General features: G+C 37.5%; 4 protein-coding genes across 6 annotated transcripts; 3 read left to right on the forward strand and 1 right to left on the reverse strand.

The window, feature by feature from the left end:
* The first annotated feature begins 1462 nt into the window (after positions 1–1462).
* On the forward strand, positions 1463–5947 carry LOC147856334 (uncharacterized). Of its 3 annotated transcripts, none has more exons than XM_087329732.1 (2): positions 1463–1651; positions 3000–3603. In XM_087329732.1, the coding sequence occupies exons 1-2, from the start codon at positions 1529–1531 to the stop codon at positions 3102–3104; spliced, it is 228 nt and encodes a 75-aa protein (XP_087185858.1). In that variant the 5' UTR covers positions 1463–1528; the 3' UTR covers positions 3105–3603. The 3 variants fall into 3 exon arrangements, with proteins under 3 accessions (XP_087185858.1, XP_087185860.1, XP_087185859.1); XM_087329734.1 differs by having other exon boundaries at positions 1467–1651; positions 2950–3603; XM_087329733.1 differs by lacking the exon at positions 3000–3603 and adding an exon at positions 5444–5947 and having other exon boundaries at positions 1482–1651.
* Positions 5948–7159: 1212 nt separating this feature from the next.
* LOC147856335 (small ribosomal subunit protein RACK1-like) lies at positions 7160–8855 on the forward strand. Its single transcript, XM_087329470.1, has 2 exons — positions 7160–8080; positions 8564–8855. Exons 1-2 carry the CDS (start codon positions 7235–7237, stop codon positions 8663–8665), a joined length of 948 nt encoding a protein of 315 aa, XP_087185596.1. The 5' UTR covers positions 7160–7234; the 3' UTR covers positions 8666–8855.
* Positions 8856–10247: 1392 nt separating this feature from the next.
* LOC147856336 (uncharacterized) lies at positions 10248–13775 on the reverse strand. Its single transcript, XM_087329820.1, has 5 exons — positions 13489–13775; positions 12383–12651; positions 11918–12039; positions 10716–10798; positions 10248–10615 (listed from the first exon to the last, which is right to left on the reverse strand). The coding sequence occupies exons 1-5, from the start codon at positions 13732–13734 to the stop codon at positions 10313–10315; spliced, it is 1023 nt and encodes a 340-aa protein (XP_087185946.1). The 5' UTR covers positions 13735–13775; the 3' UTR covers positions 10248–10312.
* Positions 13776–16145: 2370 nt separating this feature from the next.
* On the forward strand, positions 16146–19358 carry LOC147856337 (vicilin-like seed storage protein At2g28490). Its single transcript, XM_087329906.1, has 6 exons — positions 16146–16902; positions 17423–17607; positions 17734–17814; positions 17914–18285; positions 18435–18681; positions 18981–19358. Exons 1-6 carry the CDS (start codon positions 16173–16175, stop codon positions 19181–19183), a joined length of 1818 nt encoding a protein of 605 aa, XP_087186032.1. The 5' UTR covers positions 16146–16172; the 3' UTR covers positions 19184–19358.
* Positions 19359–19460: the final 102 nt, after the last annotated feature.

The following is a 19460-nucleotide window of genomic DNA, read 5'->3' on the forward strand; positions in this document are numbered from 1 at the left end:
TTGGTTAGTATATATAACCACTTTGTAAAGTGGTGGTTGTATTGCCTATCTTTAATAATACAGTTAGGATTGTGTGCCTCTTGGTTCTCTCTCTCTCTCTCTCTCTCTCTCTCTCTTTCTATTCAAGCTTCCATTTATATTTGTCTTTGTATTTCATCACGTACACAAAGTGTACCATTGTTCTAGACAAGATTATCACTTTACCCTTTAATCAAAGACGACCAACCTCCAACAGGATTGACAATATTTGATTTCAAGGCGTTTCATGGTAATAGGTGTGTTTCATTGCCATAACGTTTCTCAGGATCCATATGATGACAAATTACCATTGTTTAATGGATCGTTGTCTAAAAGAAATTCTATCTTGTATATCATCACGTACACAGAGTGAACCATTGTTCTAGACAAGATTATCACTTTACCCTTTAATCAAAGACGACCAACCTCCAACAGGATTGACAATATATGATTTCAAGACGTTTCATGGTAATAGGTGTGTTTCATGACCATAACCTTTTATCATGATCCATATGATGACAAATTACCATTGTCTAAAAGAAATTCCATCTTGTATATTAGTTATTCTCATTTAAATTTGTCAAATTGGCCTAAAAATTTATCATCCTCTACAAAATCAATTCATATTCCAATGGAGAATGTAACAAGTGATATTCTCATAAGAACCATGATGTTGAAGTAACAAAGGTAGGGTATCAAATAACCATATTCCAAACATTTTGCAACACTTTAGTTTGAACAATGTTTTAGTCTTGAGAATGCAACATTCATGTGATCATTGTCTACACCAAAGACCAAAGTGCATACAAACCAAAAAATGAATAATATCATTAGATGTTAATAGGTTATGTAAACAATGCACATGACGATATTGAATGATGCTTTGGGAAGAGCCCTAAGATTCTATGTTGCTCATATCAATGACATATACACATTGTACACTGACAATTAGCACTCCAATGCTTGATGATGGAGGGGGGGAGTTGCCTCCTACATGTTGTGCTACACACACTTAAAACTTTATATTACTCTAGCATTTACACAATAATGAGATGAATGATCCTAGGCCAATCGGGTGATTGAAGAGCTGAACTATGCATTGAAATAAAAATTTGGGTCCAATGACAAAAACCATGTTCGATTGGAACTTTGGGTCAACAATCTAACACCAACATGATCGAGTAAGGATTGAGAGGCATGGGAACAAATCAAACGCACTGAAAACATAGGAATGCCCACATTTGTTATTTTTCAAGAAAAAATACCAAGGAACCCGATTATGGTACAAATTTGACGCTTCTAAGGGGCAGGGGTAATCCAGTAATATTTTAACGCTGAGGGCAACAACTGTAAATACCCAAATTATATTACGGAAGAGACGTTCGTGAGAAAGAGAGAGAGAGAAAGAGAGAGAGAGAGAGAGAGGTATCGAAAACCAATCATTTCTCTCTCCATTCTTCTGTTTTTTTTCGTAATTTGCCTTCCCTTACACACAGAGAGAGAGAGAGATATGACGAGGGGGAAGCAGAAGATCGAGGCCCAGAAGAAGAACGCGGAGCGCAATCAGAAGAGTAAAGGTTCACAGTTGGATGCTCGTGCAGCTGCTCTCAAGACTGTTTGTCCTGTTTGCAAGGTACATGATCTTCTCTACCCTTTTTTGTTTGTCGTTTTCGTCATCCGTTAATTCCTTATCATCGGAGAGCAGAAACTTCTCTTTGTGATAGATTGGTCTCGATCGATGACCATTTTATTTGGAACAATTATTTTCTTTTTAACTTCTTGACTTCCTCTACGCTTCATTCTGGTATACGAAGATCAAGATTGGTGTGTTGGTATAGATTTGTGATGCAAATATTTAATTTCTTGTGAATGTTTTATTGATGTGTTTTTGGTTGATGCACTGCTTAATCCGCAGGCTTGATTTGCATAGGCTTTCAGCTACTTATGCTTCAATTCTGTTGATTTTCTTGCACGCTAAAATTTTGCACAAAGCACAGGTATAGCAGGAGGTTTAGTATTGTGATTGTATTTAGTAATTTCCTTCAAAAGAGAGTTTTTTTTGCATATTTTAATGTTAGTCGAACACAAGGGTTTTCAAACTGCATCAAGAACTGTGTCTCCTTTAGGGTGGATGATTTTAGCTTTTGAATCCAGCAATTCTAGGTTATAACGTGTTCCCAGGTTGCATTCTTCTTGTTGATGTTGTTGTCCATGCATAGTTACCTTAGCTCTCAAATTTCTGTTACATAAGCATGTTTTTTACCTTAGAACTCATATTTCTATCATATAAACATACTTTCTACCTTAGATCTCACATTTCCTTTCTTATGTAATATGTATGGCTGTAAAAACCAAATCTCTCAAAGCACTTCAATTGGTTTGCATTAATAGGACTTTGAATATAGTTTCAGGCTTTGCATGATTTTACCATTGCACAATCGTCTACCCTTACTTGGTTATAAAGTTTAGGAGTACAATATGCTTTCAACTTATTTGCTTAGTTTTGGATTCTCAATTACTTTTCTAGCTGTATCTATTTTTTTAGTTGTGAATTCAGAGATAGTAAGAGGAAACCTCTTTGTTGGTTTAGTGGCCTAGTTGCCAAGGAATCTGGGGCTTTTTGAAGAAAATCTTTAGTCGTCCCCATCCTTGTCAAGGGACTAGCTGTGGCCTCTTGAAATCCAATAGGATAAGATCCTCTTACATAACCTTATTTCTCTGTCAATGCAATACCTTCTGTTAACCTTTCAAAGTGTTCATTACTAGACTTATTTAATGATGAAGAGTTTGCATTCTGTGCATAATAATGGCTGCCACATGCATCCATATCAATTAATGTGGTTACATCTGTGCATGGATGTGTGGTTTTTGTTAATCAAAGGCTTTTATGAGGAACATATCCTTCTAGAATTTACTGGGTCTATTTTGTAGAAATTATCCACACTGGAGATATTGAGGTCTTCTTTCATGGAAGTTGGTAGATTGGACTGAGTATGGTTAGCGATGCTACTCTTGTGGAGACTTACCTCCTGAAACTTTGGAAGATGGAGATGATTACTCACATGCCAATGAGAGAGAGATTGTGAAAGAGATTATGAAGGTGATTAAGGAATAGATTAACAAGATTAAGGAAATGAAACTTTAGGAGATGAACTTGATCAAGATTTGTGCATCATAAAGAGTTTGCTTATGATTGCAAGAAGGTCACAGTGATTGATGATTGATGATTGTAATTGTGATGGAGAACTACACAATATACATCAATAATCCCAAGCTAGCTTCAACATATTGTATTTGGTATTCATAGCTTGGGGTTGGTTGGACGGGTCGAACCCCCAACATATAAGAGGGTTCTTGTAATTCTGAAATGCAGACAATGAGACTTGCAAAACCTCATTGCAGTTATGGATTTACTCCACAATTGATTGGAAGAGGATTATGAACTGCTGCAGTTATGTGTGGGACTGCTGCATAAAATGCAAGGGGGAATTTGCCTCGACATGAACCTTAGTAATCAAGCAGTCAATAAATGTCATGTTTTCGTTTTTCCATATTTAATACGATGCCATTCTTCCATGATAGATACCGCTTTGCATCCAATAATTCTTATTTATCTTCTCTTAAGATGTCCTTAATTATACAGCTATATGCCAATTGGACATCAGTTCATGCAACATTAACTTCTATCATTGGATCACATGTACTTCACATGCTCAAAACCATTGTTGAGTCTCACATGAGAAGCAACAATGTAAAGGATAAGGATGCATGCGAATCAGTGTAAGCCATCCTGAGATAGAAAGGGGGATCAAGGACTGACAGTGCATGACTTGGCAGTTCTAGCATTGAGATAAGAGGAAGCCAAATGCCCAGAAACCCTATAGAAACTTGAGCAAGAAAGAGGAAATAAGGAGAGATATTAGAGAGAGAAGCAGGATGTGAAAGGCCACTGAAGTAGCCATAGCATCCATAGCTTAGTAATAGGGTAAACTCATCACGGGCATGCCTGTTTGTAAAAAAGAATGGTGTAAATGTCGTATACTCTAATGGTAATGTAGATATGGTGTTGGAAGGGCCATTATGGCTAACACACTGAGAGGCATAGTAAGAGATTAAGAGGACGAGATATAAAGAGAGAGTTATCCATGGTGAGGAATGATCCCTCAAGGAAGCATCTTCTGAGCTAAATGGTTGTTGAGATCCGCAGTGGATGCATCCTTGAGGCGGCTCTAGCTTGGTGATGGAGAGGGAACAAGCAAATCAAGCACTAGAGCAAGAAGACCAAATGATATGAGATTTGGTCTGGGGCTCGTTTTGAGTCACCCTGAGCGCAACCAGATTTAGGCATTGTCTGTTTCACCTGGAACATGGCCATGATTTTAATCATGAAGGATTTGAAAATTCACACTTGTTGAAGATAAATAAATAAAAACTCAGCATGCAATGGTAATGCTAACGAGAAAAAAATAGACCTTGGCTGACCTAATGCAAAGTAATGAAAACATAGGTCTCAGGTGTGACTCCTTTGTTTATCTGTCATCTTTAAGGAACAGGAATACTTGGATATAGGGCTTGCCTTTTCCATGTGTTTGGGAGGCGTTCATGGATATCCTCAATTTTAAGGGACAAAAAAGCTAAACACAATGCAACCTGCCAAATGGGACTTTCAGGATTTACAGCCTCTTCTCTAACTCCATCTCTGACTAGTTAAATGCTTTGAAAACATGAGGAATCTTAGAGAATCTCTTTACCATGAATGATAGAGAGATAAATGGAAAGAGAGACAGAGAGAACACCCAGAAATAAACACAATCGTTGTATGAACGAGCTTGAAAATCTTGATACAACAAACTAGGTGAAATGATTCTAGATCAAGGTATTATTAATATTTTTCTATTCAATTCTCTCAACCCACTAACTCTAAACCGATTTGGTATTCCTATTCTCATTCTGGTTTGCATGTATAGCTATTACTTTATCTATAGGAATGGAAAGAATTTCAAAAGGTTGCAGATGAGCCAGAACAGCATACCTGTAATTTACTTTAGGGTTTCGTCCTCCAATGCTAGTATTTTTTCTAATAACTTGTTTTGTAAAGGCTATTGTGAGGTAATTAGAGGACATCAAAGTCTGTAAAAATGTCTTTGCTTCATTCTGATTGTTCACATTCATGTTATTCTATTGTGCAAGATGGTTGATCTAGAGATGTGTACTGGGCTAATTTAGTATCGGCTGATTTACTTTAATCAGCAATTGTAAATTGTGGATATCATCCTTCATTTTCTTAAAGTTTTGGCTGTCCTTAATATGAAGTCCTATTTTAGAAGGAATAAGGGTGTCAATTTAACAACATTCATGCTCGTGATTTGTTTTTTCTTTTATGTTCCAGCATGATATTAATTGCTTTGTTTTTGTTTCTTTACAGGCCCAACTGGCTAATTATAACCAATTAGTAGATCATTATTCATCTAAGCATCCTAAGGAATCCGTTCCTGCACCTCCTGCAGGATCTTCGTAGCCTCTCTACTACAATGGTGACTGACTCCACCTTAACATGAGTAAGAAAGACGAATCATGGACTGCTATAATAATCATATATGATTTGGTGTGTATTATTTTGTAAAAATTCTATAACATGATGTTGGAATGGTGTCTTGGTTCTACTTGGAAGCTACATACATGTGTGGCTGTATTCTGTAGTTGGTGACTGGATCACTGTACTCGTGATTCGCGGCATAATAATGATGGTGATGGTGACAATGATATAACTGTGATGCGTCATAGACCTGAATCAAGTAGTTGCAAGGCTAGCTAGTGGTATTGCATATTGTCTACTTTTGTTTGTATTGCTGGAATTGAATCACATTATAGAGGAATGTCTTTCTTCACGTTCCTCATGTCTAATATGTTGAACTAGAGCTTTGAATTGTGTACGTGTTTTCATTTACAAATAAATACAATAGTCAAAATGATGCTCAGCAGAAATTTGAAATGGCAACTTTTGTTGGAATGTGCATGAGGATTATACAATTCACCATGAAAATTAGATGCTTTTGTTTACTTAAGGATGTATAACTTATTCCTTGCAATGTACGATTAATAATAGTAATAGCAGAACATTTCTAATTTATGTAGTCTTGTATTTATTGTTTATTCAACGAACAACTCTTTTTTCTCTGTTGCATTTGTTCTCCAACAATCGATTTATTATGTATGGCATCGGTACTCAAGAAGCTTCATACCCCAGATTATTTAGAAAGCTTCAAGTACGTATGGTGGTTACGATGAACATAACAATAGACACACAATAGGAACCTATGATGCATAAGTCATTGCTACACCATATTCATGATTGAAATTTCTAAATGTAATACATAAAGCCAATGCTTTCACTTTTTGTTGTTGTTTGTCTCTTGCATTTTGTGCTGTAGCTATGTTTTTTAAGATGGTTGTTATTTACATGTACACTTAGTCCATGCTTACTAAACGTATTCCTTTCTATGTATTTATCATTAGTTAGCCGATGGATGACTACCTAGGTGAAACACTAGACCAATTTAAGGCACATACAAATAAGAACTATAAACAAAATAGCCTTGGTAGAGTAATGGAGTTGGTCATTGCATGCAAATGGAATGTCAATGGTGAAGCCATGCTTTGAACTATAAGGCTAAGATGGTTTGTGAAAATCTTGTGAGAGCATGAATTCGAACCTAGAACCTAATGCAATTAACTAAGGGTTGAAAACCCATGCATGTACTTGGTTATTGTTTGATGGGTTTACACTCTAATGTATGTTTGATGAGCCACCTTCGGGGATGCCATGTTGGCTTCCTAACAAGGAGCAAATCACTCACGCGTGTAAATCATTCCCCATGCACACACGTGCAAATACACACACACATCGCTTCGGCGAATCGTTGGCTCGTGAACAACAAAGAACAAATGATATTCTCAAGTGTATTTACATGTGTAAATAATCATCATCGTCCATTCACACACATAGCTAGGACGTAAAATGTGTTCCATTCGAGGCAAGCCATCTTGTTGCCCAAAACCACTGTGTGTCCGGCCTGACACAGTGTGAAACGGGGATGGAGGACTAGGGTTTTTGAAATGGTAATGAGACCAAATATTTCTCATTCTCAAATTTTGCAGTCTTCTACCTCTTCTTCTTCATCATTTTTGTGTCCTCGCATAGCTCCGATCGGCAGCTATGGCGGAAACCCTAACTCTGAGAGCAACACTCAAAGGTCACAGCGATTGGGTCACCTCCATCGCCTGCCCCATTGTCGACACCGATATGATTGTCTCTGCTTCTCGAGACAAGTCTTTGGTCGTCTGGTCCTTAACCAGAGACGAGACCTTCGGCGTCACCAAGAGGCGTCTCACTGGCCATGGACACTTTGTCCAGGATGTCGTCATTTCTTCAGATGGGCAATTCGCTCTCTCGGGAAGCTGGGATGGAGAGCTTCGTCTCTGGGATCTAAACTCCGGAGCAACGACTCGTCGTTTCGTTGGACACTCCAAAGACGTGCTCAGTGTTGCCTTCTCTGCTGACAACCGTCAGATCGTTTCTGCTTCCAGAGATCGATCCATTAAGCTATGGAACACTCTTGGTGAATGCAAGTATACGATTCAAGACGGCGATGCTCACACAGGCTGGGTCTCCTGTGTTAGGTTTTCTCCTGCCACTGCGAACCCTATCATTGTTTCTGGATCGTGGGACAGATCTGTGAAGGTATGGAACCTCACGAACTGCAAGCTTCGCACTAACCTTGTTGGACACACTGGCTACGTCAACAGTGTGACTGTCTCTCCTGATGGATCTCTGTGTGCAAGTGGAGGAAAAGATGGTGTGGCCATGCTATGGGATCTTGCCGAGGGGAAACGGCTTTACTCTCTTGATGCTGGGAATGTCATCCATTCTCTTTGTTTCAGTCCGAATAGGTACTGGCTGTGTGCTGCTACCGAGTCTTGTATCAAGATCTGGGACTTGGAAAGCAAGAGTGTTGTTGAAGAATTGCGTCCCGAGTTCACCAGTGTTGGAAAGCGCTCCCAGGTATTACCTTAACACTTTCATCAGTAATCGAACATGCATTTAGATTTTGTAGTTTAGTTTTATTCTACACGTTGTAACATTTCAATTTTGTACATATGCATTGATAAATTCATGGATGGACTTCTTTCAAAGGTTTTGTAGCCTCTTATTTCCTAGTAAGCCATCGAATTTTTGGATCCTTTCTGGGGCAGGAGATTTCTGTTATTTCAGAAGCTTGTAGTAATCCCAAGTTAATGTACAATTGTGTTCACAGCTTATGCATTGGTATATACTATATAGTCTCATGTGCCAAACTTGTAATGTTGTTCCTGACCAAAGTGATAGGCTGTGCTGGTAGATGGAATGGCTTTGTTTCTTTATACGCTATTATGAGAATAAACTAAATCAGTAACTCTGTAGTTCATCTATATTTATTAAAGTCAATCATTTCTATTTTTGATGCGACCATTAATCCTATTTCCTTGAATCTTACTACCTTTTCAGGTACCATACTGTGTGAGCTTAAACTGGAGTGCAGATGGAAACACTTTGTTTTCTGGATACACTGATGGTGCCATCAGAGTCTGGACTGTTGGTAGGATTTGAGATGAAGGTTTCTGTTAGTTACCCTTTGTAGTTCTTCCTCGCTTTGTTCGAGGGCCTTTCCAGAGTTTGTTTTGCCTTCCATATCCAAATTGGACAAAGAAAGAAAACTTATGTTTTTTGTTTGAAATTGAGATTGCATTGATGTATTTTGAGATCTAATAGTGAAGAAGCTTATGTGAATTTCCAATTATTTTCACTGGAAATTATTGGAAACAGAAGTAATCGTTACCCATTTGCTTCAATCAAAACTGTTATTAAGTGATGGAAACTCATCTACTTATGAAAATATCGGGTAAAGTTTTGGTCTTCATTATCTCTTAATGGTATCTTTCTCTATTGTGATTATCACTCGTACACATTTATAACACTTGTTACTTGAAATAGTAATGTTACTAAAGAAAAAAATATATCAAATTATGCAGAATAAATAGTTCAGGTGATATTATAACTGGGCAATTGGATAATAATTAATACATGATAGTCCTCAATGATGGATATTTATAAGGTAATATGTGATGTTTTAATTAATGCAAAGGTAACTGTGTGGTCAGTACTGAACTAGGTAATACTCGATGTTGGAAGGCACTGAACTTAGTAATCAGATTGATATATTTCAAAAGCCTTCAACGTTAGAAAGTATGGTCAGTACTCCTATGCATCAAAAGCAAGTACAGTCAGTACTCCAATGCATCAAAAACAGCAATGACCTGTTTCTTTGCAAAGCTCGGACCTATAAAACATGAGTTATGAGATCCAGTTTCCAGGGATGCAATAATTGCCATGGAACTCCAATTCTGAAGAAAAATCATTTCCTGATTAGTCGATGCTCTTGCAGATGTGTTGTAGTTTCTGGTTAAATGTAGGAGCTGGAAATCTAACAAATGGTCTGCAACTCAAGGATGAACGCTCATCCATCACACACCTGTCTGCTAGAGTCCTTTACCAACTGCCAAATGTGACAATCTCTGCCAAAGCCTAAATGTAGCACACATGTAAATTCATTTTTTCTTTAACTCTTGCAGAACATAAGCTTTGAAGTTCAAACAATTCCTGATATATTTGCTAAAGTAAGTAATCTTAGATATTTCAAGGAATTATTAAAAAGATTCAATAAATATATAATGTCTGTCGTCTTTCTGAAAGACTTCAAAATTTTCGGCATATTATGGTTCTTCTTGGTATGTGTCACCAACTTTTTGTTGTGTGCCATCAAACCATTGCAATTTCCAACGAATCCTCTCATTGTTCTTTTTGTTTGCAAAATTTGTCATCACATGCCACAAATTTGCTACAATCAGATATATTTATCAGTTTATTACTTCTTCTGCATATGGTAACTTTTTTTCTTTGGTTGTTCAGATTCTGAAATGACTTCGCATTCATGAGATATGATGCTTACGAATGTAGGGATTTACCTTCTCACTCTTTATATTACATGCATCAACCAGTCCTTAGTTCCTTGATGGTTGAGCTGTGAGAAATAGAATGAATTTTCCTCCAGGAATGACAGAAAAGACCAGTATATAGTTTCTTCTTTGGGAACTTTGATAGATGTTTATCACGAAGTACACATTCGAAGTAAAAACAATTTTTTCGAAAATTAATATTATTTTAATAATACCAATAATGGAAATAACAACATACGCATCAATGTAAAAGAAGAACTTTGCCACCTCTCCCACTCCTTTGGGATTGGATAATGGCCTGCTTTATATCAGTCAAATTAAATTTCTGACCCACTAGAGGAGAAAGTATCTTCTTATCAATTAGCGTTGGCATATCTTCCAAGAGGTTTTGTTTCTTTGCTTTATCATTCAAAAATTGTGTCAAACTCCAGAAAGTAACACTAACTTTCCTCCTTAAGTCAGAGACACTAACAACAACATCAGGTGACAACATCGTCCCATACACATACACATCACCAAAATCTCGTACACATGCTGCTGCAACCTGCTAACATCCAAATTTTAATATAGCCAGCAAAGCAAAGACATGCCTAGATCTTGTATAGTTAGAGAAAGATCAAAGAAATATTTAGTGAGTGAATAACCTTAGTTGAATTCCCAGACAGCATATCAATAGCTGCATATGCACCTTTTCCTTGTGTTATCTCAAAGACTTTGGTTGCAATATCTGGCACAAAAAGAACATTACTTCAGATTTATCAAGGGACGGATGGCAACTGATGAAGCACCAAAAAATCACAAAGACCAATATGCAAAAGTAATCACAGTCAGACAGAAACAAAAAGTATCAAATTTCTCTACTGGGTAAATGAATGGCTGTTTTGATTCACCTCCCACAACCATTTCTGTATACCTTTTAATTAGGAAGAATAAATAAGATGTAACCATACCCTTCAAGCAAGAATGTACCAAGTGTCTCAAAACAAATTGAAGGTAGCATGAACGTCAACATAGATTGCTCAAGAATATGCAATTGCTGGATCTTTGTGAATTCTTCGTTCCCATTCAAAGAAGTGTTCATCTTTCAACCAGTGGACATCACTGATCTGCTGATTAGAATCAAAACTGCTAGAATTCTGCTTTCTAGTCTATTCAACTTATTTCATCAAATCTATATCTTATGATTGCCCCTTCCTTCAATCTCTGTTGATGAGGGTGCACTTGTCATTTATCATCTACCTTAGCAAGCACATCATTTGTTGACCAGATCTTTCTCTTTGAACTGCTTCATAGCCTTCAATTATAATTTTTTTATCAAATATGATGGTCTGTTCTAAGGTATATGATCTCCACCATATTTCAAGATACTGATTACATCCATCTGCATCCATTCAATTTAATTTCCCTAACCACAGCAAAGATAGTCATTCTACGTCTAAAAACTATGGAAAGATTATGGCAACATCAGATCCATAAACACAACTTCAGAACAAAGTTACCCTATTGTTGTCATCAATAGGCAAAGGTTTAATCGACTGAGTCATAATCTATAGGAACTCTATCCAAATCATCTTCTTCCACATTAGTTCTACATGGCCTGTGACTCTTGAGTTTGCCCTTGCCAGGTTTAGTATGAAGCAGCTTGAGATAACTCTTCTGATATCCGACCTCTCCTACCTCGTCTGAATCACTTCTGTCGAATCAACTTCCTTCTCTTTTTTATACCCAATTTTTTTACTGTGAATGTTTTATCTTCGAGCCATTCTTCATACTGAAAAGTTTTCAAAATGCATCCATAGATTAATAGAGCTAATTCAGCATTTACAAGGATAGATACAGTCCGAACCTTCATTTGTACTGTTTATAACCTCATCTGCACCTAATTCATGAAGTTCCTCTCTCCATTCGTCTCTACGTATGACACTAATTGTTTTGATTCCCCAATGCTTTCCCAATTGAATTATTAACCTGTAAAAGACATTATCAGAGTGAATGTATCCTGCCTGAAAGAGAAGATGTACAAGCTACCTTACTAAAGCCCAAACCTGAGTTGCAACAATTGGTTTCATTTACCTTGTGGGCATATTAATACCACTAAACTGAATTATGACAAGTTATGACTATCAAATCTACCTCACAAGGTCTCACATTCACAGATACGTCAAATAATGTCAACCATAAGCTAATACCATGGATTTTTGGATCCTACCTGTAGTTAATAATACAGCGATAAATCTTCACCACATATAGACGAGGGTTATGATTTCTAGACTCCCATTCTGTGATGTGTAAAACATTAAAATGTTATTACCTGCCTATAACAGAACCACCGGCAGTCTGCAGCAGATACTCACCCTTGGGGATTGCGAGATCCCGTAATAATCCATAAACAGTCCACGGGCTGATTATAAACAGACTTGCAGTTTCATTTGGTACACTTTCAGGAATAGAAACTAGGTCTTCCTCTGCCACTTCAATAAAGTCTTGCCAAGACCCTTGTCCTTTGTGGACTAGGTAGTTCCAATAAATGACAGGTACAACTCTTTCACCCTTTTTAAATGATAATACGCCTTCACCAACCTGAAAAGAAAACAAACTAAATAAGGATAATCTACTTTTAAACTTCAATATGGCATTGCTAGCTTGATTGTTCAATAATCTTTCTTTCAAAAATATCCAAATATAACTATGAACCAGAGACTGAAAACGTCAAAAACTGATCAGAATTCCATCTCCACAAACTGAGCATTAACAGTTTGTTGTACCAGAGACTTCGCATTAACACTTTCATATCCTAAACTTGACATGAGTAGACCAAAATCCAGATTTCACTTTTGCAGCAATTTCTTAATATTTCATTCAGAAGATCTAACTTTCCATTTTTCAGAAACTAGAAACAGGTGATTGTGTGGAAACAAGCTCCAATAACACAATTCATCAATAAGTGAGACATGCCAATTGCAGGAACATAGAGATAGATCAATAAGCAAAGTAGCATTTGACTCTGACATCTGGTTATATCTTTCAGACCTACCTCGCAAGGTCTCACATTCACATCTACAACAAGCTATATCAACCAAAATCTCCTAACATAGACTTTCCATGTTTCATGTGAGGAGAATTAGATGTTTTTATCCAATAACACTGATTAGACATGCTTTTTTAGAGCTATCAAAGAAAGCTAAGTATATAGGCACAGTATCGCATGGGAAATGCTGACTCTTGAACCTGCTTCTAATTATGTCTCTCAGATATGTCTCAAAAGGTGTCAGATTTGGCATTTACTTCTAGTTATGTCAATATCAAAAACTTTGAACCGTAGATTTTCCATGTTTAATGTAGATCCAATTAACACAGTAATACACCAACGGTTTAGAACGTGCTATAGAAGGAAATCAGCAGCTAAACAAGCTCAACCTCATGGACGATGCCGACTCCTTCTGAGCCAGGAATAGCTCCTGTTTCTTTGAATGAAGAAAGGCGAGATTCTTTAATAAAAGCTATGTCAACAGGATTAATGGCACTGATGATCATTCGAACGATGACATGGTGAGGAGAAGGTAGTGGAACAGGTTTGTGCAGAAGCTCCAGGACATCCTCAGGTCTCTCCTCCTCGCCGACAAAGAATCGTGTCTGCTGCACGGCCCTCCCCGAGAGATCCATGGCTCACAGAAACCTTACTTCTCCGCCAGAATCCGTAGATCCCTTATCAATGTGTAAACAATTGTCTCTCATTAAGCGATTGTTTACAAATCAGGTCTATTGATAGGTTATGTTAATTACTAGTTTCTCTTATATCGTAGTCAGCACGGGTCTTACCTTAATCAATCAAATCAGTGTTAATTTAGTTCTTATGCTCTTAATTTGCAATAGATGAGAGGATTTACCAATATTGTTCATGTTTCGATTTAGAAAATGGTTTATAGAAATAAAATCGATTAATTATTGAGCTAATTTGAAGGAGCTTCTAGTATATGTCACATTCCATAAAACATCATTCAATTCATTGCCCTTAACAATAAATCCATTTCAACACTAAATATATATGATGCCCTTTAAACACATAATTAATCATCACTTTCATGCAATTAGGAGCCTTACAATTGGTTAAGCATTTTCTAGAAATAAGCATAAATTCCTAATTATTGTACTTTATAAGCATGTTTCAACAATCCCCCTCTTTAAAAACATATGCTTTTATAACCATCGATTGAATTTGTAAAAAGCCGTTTATTTAGATCAATTTACAAGGCCCATTTGTAATCTATGATCAAGTCAACAATGTTGCATTTCGTTTGGACTTGCCTTCACATATGCATCTGCATTTAGTATTTTATGTGTCATTGTTAGAGCCATGAACATCAATTTCTATTCCAAACCAAGTTGTTCCACCACCACCTCCACTTCAACTCACTAAAGGACCAAAATTTGGGGCTAGTCTTTAGAGCTCTAGTCATATTGATCATTGGATAATACAAATTATTGTCTTCTTGTCTTGAGAATCGATATCATCTTCTTAGCTTTAGTCATGATAGTTTGAGTTGGAATGGTTCAACAATGTACAAATCTTCCACTTATACGGTATATATGGGATCACAAATTATTGCCACTTGGCATATATGTTGTGTGTCACTTGTTGATTAACCATTGTACCATTGTGTATAGTGTCACATAATTTGAAATTTATAATTTCTATTGGTATTTTATGACAATGCATCATTTCCAATTTATTTTTGAAGTCTTCAGGTATTGGAAGCTATGGTTCGATTGAACTATATGAAATGCCTTCACTTTTGATTGGCAAGTTGGGGGAAGAAAATATGTTATAAACTTAAAATAGCTTTTTTTTTGGCAATCAACATCACTAGAGATATGAAATCTCAACCATGAAAGTAGCCAACTCTGCAAGGTCACATGTCATCATATTCGACATCTAAATTGAAGTGTAAGATGGGATTGGGTTCATAATAGTTGTAGTATTTAGCCCCTTGGAGTTTTTTTATACTCTCTTGTCAAGTTAGTGGTGATGGAATTTTTTTTCTTTCAAAATGAAAGGCATTATTTATGACAAAAGAGAGACTATTTATGCATGGGAAATAAGAAGCTTGGTCGTTTCATATCAGACTAAAACAATTCGAATAAATCATGATTCCTATGCTATATCATGATTCCGAGGGAGACCATTGAGAAGTCAACAACCTCAAGGTGGTTCACATTCGAGAAGGGGAAGGAAAGATCGTGCCTTACTTGGGTGGCAGAGAGGGTCATATTTGTACTCCAAAAAGACTTAGATGGGTATCTCAAAAATGCGGAGAAGGCATTTCTCAAACTCCACATGACCATTGAAACAAGGATCTTGATGCGCCACTTATGTATAGAAACCCATGCCGTTATTTCCAGACCTCCATTGCCATTTGGACATTTTTGACGATTACAAAATGCCATTGTTTTTTGTGCTTGATATGGGGTACAAAGACACATCGGACGATTAAAAGGCCGATACATATAAAGGCAGTTGTCCGCGATCGGAAACTTGAGAGGGGGAGGTTGACATAGGAGGAGGGATGGATCAGGTGGATTTGTAGGGTGGCAAGGCATATATATATATATATATATATATATACATATGTATACATATGTTTTGCCATTTGCGATTGATAGGTCTTTGAATGACACAGGTGCACAACGATCGATCGATACATCAGGGGGGAGGTACCAACCCTTCCAACACTTCATGTCCGTTTAAACCGTGAAACCGCTAGGCCGCGGTTTCGCGGCTCAAACCGAACCGTTGCCTATATGGCTAGGGAGCAGGAAGCATAATATATGATGGATTGATGAGAAAGAAGCGCGCGAGAAAAGAATGTAAATTTTTTTTTTGTTCTTTTCTTTTCTTTTCAGAGCAATTCTTCTCAGACAAGTGAGAAGGATCAGGAACAGAGCACATGTGTCAGGTTGCATGGCATCCATGCAGCAATTGGAGATGGTGGCGATGGCGATGGGGTTCTTCAGCCATCTCATCATCATCTACAAAAAGAGAAGGAGGCTCCTCATCCTTTGAAGCTTAACTCAGGTCGATCCTTTTCCTGTGTCTCTCTGCCATGGCTATGGTGAGCTTTCTCTCATTTATCTCCTCCTTTGTGTTATTCCTCTGCTTCACATCATACCACAATGGTATCTTCTATGTTGTTTCTTCGTCTCGGAACCCCTCCTTGTCTGAAGCTCTAAATCCCGAGGCCAAAACTAGTAGCGAAATTCGGGATATAGTGGCGTATCGGGAGCCTGCTGAAGATCCTTCTAGGTATGATGAACCTCTGCGATATGAAGAAGAAAGTGGTAGAGGAAGAGGAAGGTATGATGAAAGGCGTCCCAGTGAAGTAGAAGAAGATCGTAGGCAGAGAGAAAGACATGGTGAAAGGCGTCCTCACCAAGAAGAAGAAGAAGAAGAGGAAGAGGAAGAAAAAGAGAGTCCTAGAAGAAGCAAAAGGTATGACGAGGAAGAAGGTCATAGAGAACGTGAAAGGCACCGTTCCCATGAAGAAGAAGGAGAAGAAGAAGAAGAGGAGGAGGGCCACAGGAAAAGCAAAAGACATGATGAAAGACGGCGGGGGGAAGGCGATAGGAAGAAGAAACATGAGCCAGAAAGGTTCATCATTGAGAAGTTTATGAAGGCAATCCGGACTGAGGCAGGGGAAATGTATGTTTTGCCACGAGATGCTAACAGTGAACTTTCCAGAAGGAGAATAGGTCTAGGGTTTCTCATCTTGGAACCCAAGGCACTGCTATTACCCCAGTACTCCAGTTCAAGCTGCCTTTTTGTTGTTTACAAAGGTATGACACGCATGTCTATATGAAGTCTGGAAAGAAAATTGCCAATTAATTAAGGGATTTTATTTGGGTTTTTAATTCACAATACTGACATTTATGATTTGAGCTTTTGTCTTTCACATCGCTGATTTGATTAATTTGTAGAGGTTTCTCTTACACAGTTTCTGGTAATCATGGTTAATTAGTGATGAAATTGGTGATGGTACACTGTAGTTGTTCATGAGATCTTCCATCAAATTGTTTATAGAGTTGTTCAATGTTTTGCATATAGAGGTGTTCAATGTTTTGCATTCTGATACTCCTGTAGGTGTTTATAGCCACTTTATTTCCCGTTGGGCAATGTATTACATTGTGGATTTCATTGTGTCTTGCTTTATAGAGCTAATGACTCATGGAGGTCTTTTAACTATATTGAGTGCATCCTAAGTGGGCATTTCTAATGGGCTTCCTTCCATCGTATATACACTTCCATATTGAGGTTTTATCTATAGAATAGTTGTTGATATATGGCTGTATTGTACAGGTAGTGGCCGCTTATCTTGGATAGATGGAGAGGATCTTCAAGAAATTGACCTGGAAGAAGGGGATGTATTCAAGATAGAGAGTGGGACTGTGTTCCATTTCTTCAATAAAGATGAGGGACAGAGATTGCATGTCTTCAGTATCCATGACATTCCTTCAGCAGGAGTCACCAAGGAAATGTCCCATGTTAGTAAATTGATCATGCCTTGGTTCCGATACTTTTTTACCTTGGATTTGTTTTTTCATGTTACCCTTGTTACTTACCAGAATTTCCTTGTTTGTCATGGTGTTATTTTATCTTACTCTTTTTAGAGTTTCTTTGTTGCGGGTGGTCTAAATCCTGAAACAGTGTTCTCTGGATTTCCAGAGGATGTGCTCGCTACAGTTTTCAATGTATTTTTCTCAAACACTGAAAATGCATTTTTACTGGAGTTAAAATTTAGTCATTGAATTATCATTGAACTAAGTTTGAACAATTAATGTGCAATACAGGTGTCTGCCGATGAAGTACATGATACTCTGAGCTCACAAACTAAAGGACCCATCCTCTATTTTGTTGGAAAGAATGAATCAATAAAAGAAGAGTCTAATACTGCTTCGTTTGTTAACGTCTTGATTAATTTGTATGCTGAGGGTAAGGAACCAAAGGTTGACTCCGGTGGTCATCGATTGACGAAGTTTGTTAGTAGTTACTTCAGCCTTCCTGGCATATTTTCCAAAGACTCTGAAAATAAGCCCTACAACATATTGAAGAAGAAGCCAGATTTCAGCAATGCCTATGGCTCAGCATCGAAAGCAGATGAGACAGATTTTGAGATGCTCAAAGATGTAAACAAGGGGGTCTTCTCAGTGAAACTGAAAGCAGTATGTAATTTTTGATTTTTTGTATTGGATTATAGCTTTCAATGGGTAGTAGCTACATTGGCTAAGTGGGCTACATTGGCTAAGTGGATTATCTGTATGGCTTAGTTTTGTATGCTTATGCATGTGTGTTTTGTTGTTTTTGTTGTAAGGGTGCTGTTTTAGCTCCTCATTGGAATCCGAGAGCCATGGAGATTGCACTAGTAACAAAAGGAGAAGGGGAGATCCAAATAGTATATCCCAATGGGAGTGCAGCAGCCACAGAGAGAGTGCAGGAAGGAACAGTGTTCTATGTACCCCAGAACTTTCCAATGTGTCAGATTGCTTCTAGAGGTGGACCACTTGAGTTCTTGGGTTTTGCAACTTCATCGAAGCCTAACAACCCGCAATTTCTTGGAGGTGATTATATGAATGCCATATGCTTTCAATTTTGGTCTTGCACAGTATGCACAACATGGACATGGTTTCAGTGAAAGTATTCGCTGTTAGTTAGCCCATACGAATCATGATTTCGGTGTAGTTTCTCTTTCTCCATTCCAATATTTCTTAGCCGATATGAATCATGCTTTAGTGTAGTTTCTCTCTCTACAGATTATGCTTGGTATGCATAATGAATGATTTCAAAGTCAATTCTCCGTAGATCGATTTCAGTGAGATTATGTTTGGTGTGCATAATTAATTATCTGGTTGGTTGACAGGATTGAATTCAGTGTTGAAGAAATTGAAACCAGAGGTGCTAGCGTCATCCTTCAACATACCTTCCGAACATATAAAGAGGTTCATTGAAAGTCAAACAGAAGCAGTGATATTGCCAGGACATGCAGTGGAGCCAGAATCGGAATCAGAATCGGAATCTGAACCCGAGAAGGAGATCCTTCAAGGAAGGCGGAGTGTTTTCTGAGCATTCTCATACCCTGCCTAGTATTAGCTTGGTTTCTATATAAACTGTAATTTGTAGATTTCTTTATTTCATACAATCTCAAGAACTTTTACAATAAAATGTAAATAAAATCCTTCAGAACCTTTGCCTTCTTTTTGAGAGGCTCTGGAATATAATAATAAAAGATAGAATGGCCTTAAAAAAGTGCAATGGTCTTTGTGCATTTTATTTAAGTTGACATTGGTTTATCCTTCTTTGCATTTCCCATGGCATTTCTCATGATTTTAGAAGATTATAT

Source organism: Azolla caroliniana, unplaced genomic scaffold (assembly GCF_043228905.1).
Source record: "Azolla caroliniana isolate FFs.n. ecotype wild unplaced genomic scaffold, voAzoCaro1.0.p SCAF_13, whole genome shotgun sequence".
In the NCBI taxonomy this organism is placed as follows: Eukaryota; Viridiplantae; Streptophyta; class Polypodiopsida; order Salviniales; family Salviniaceae; genus Azolla; species Azolla caroliniana.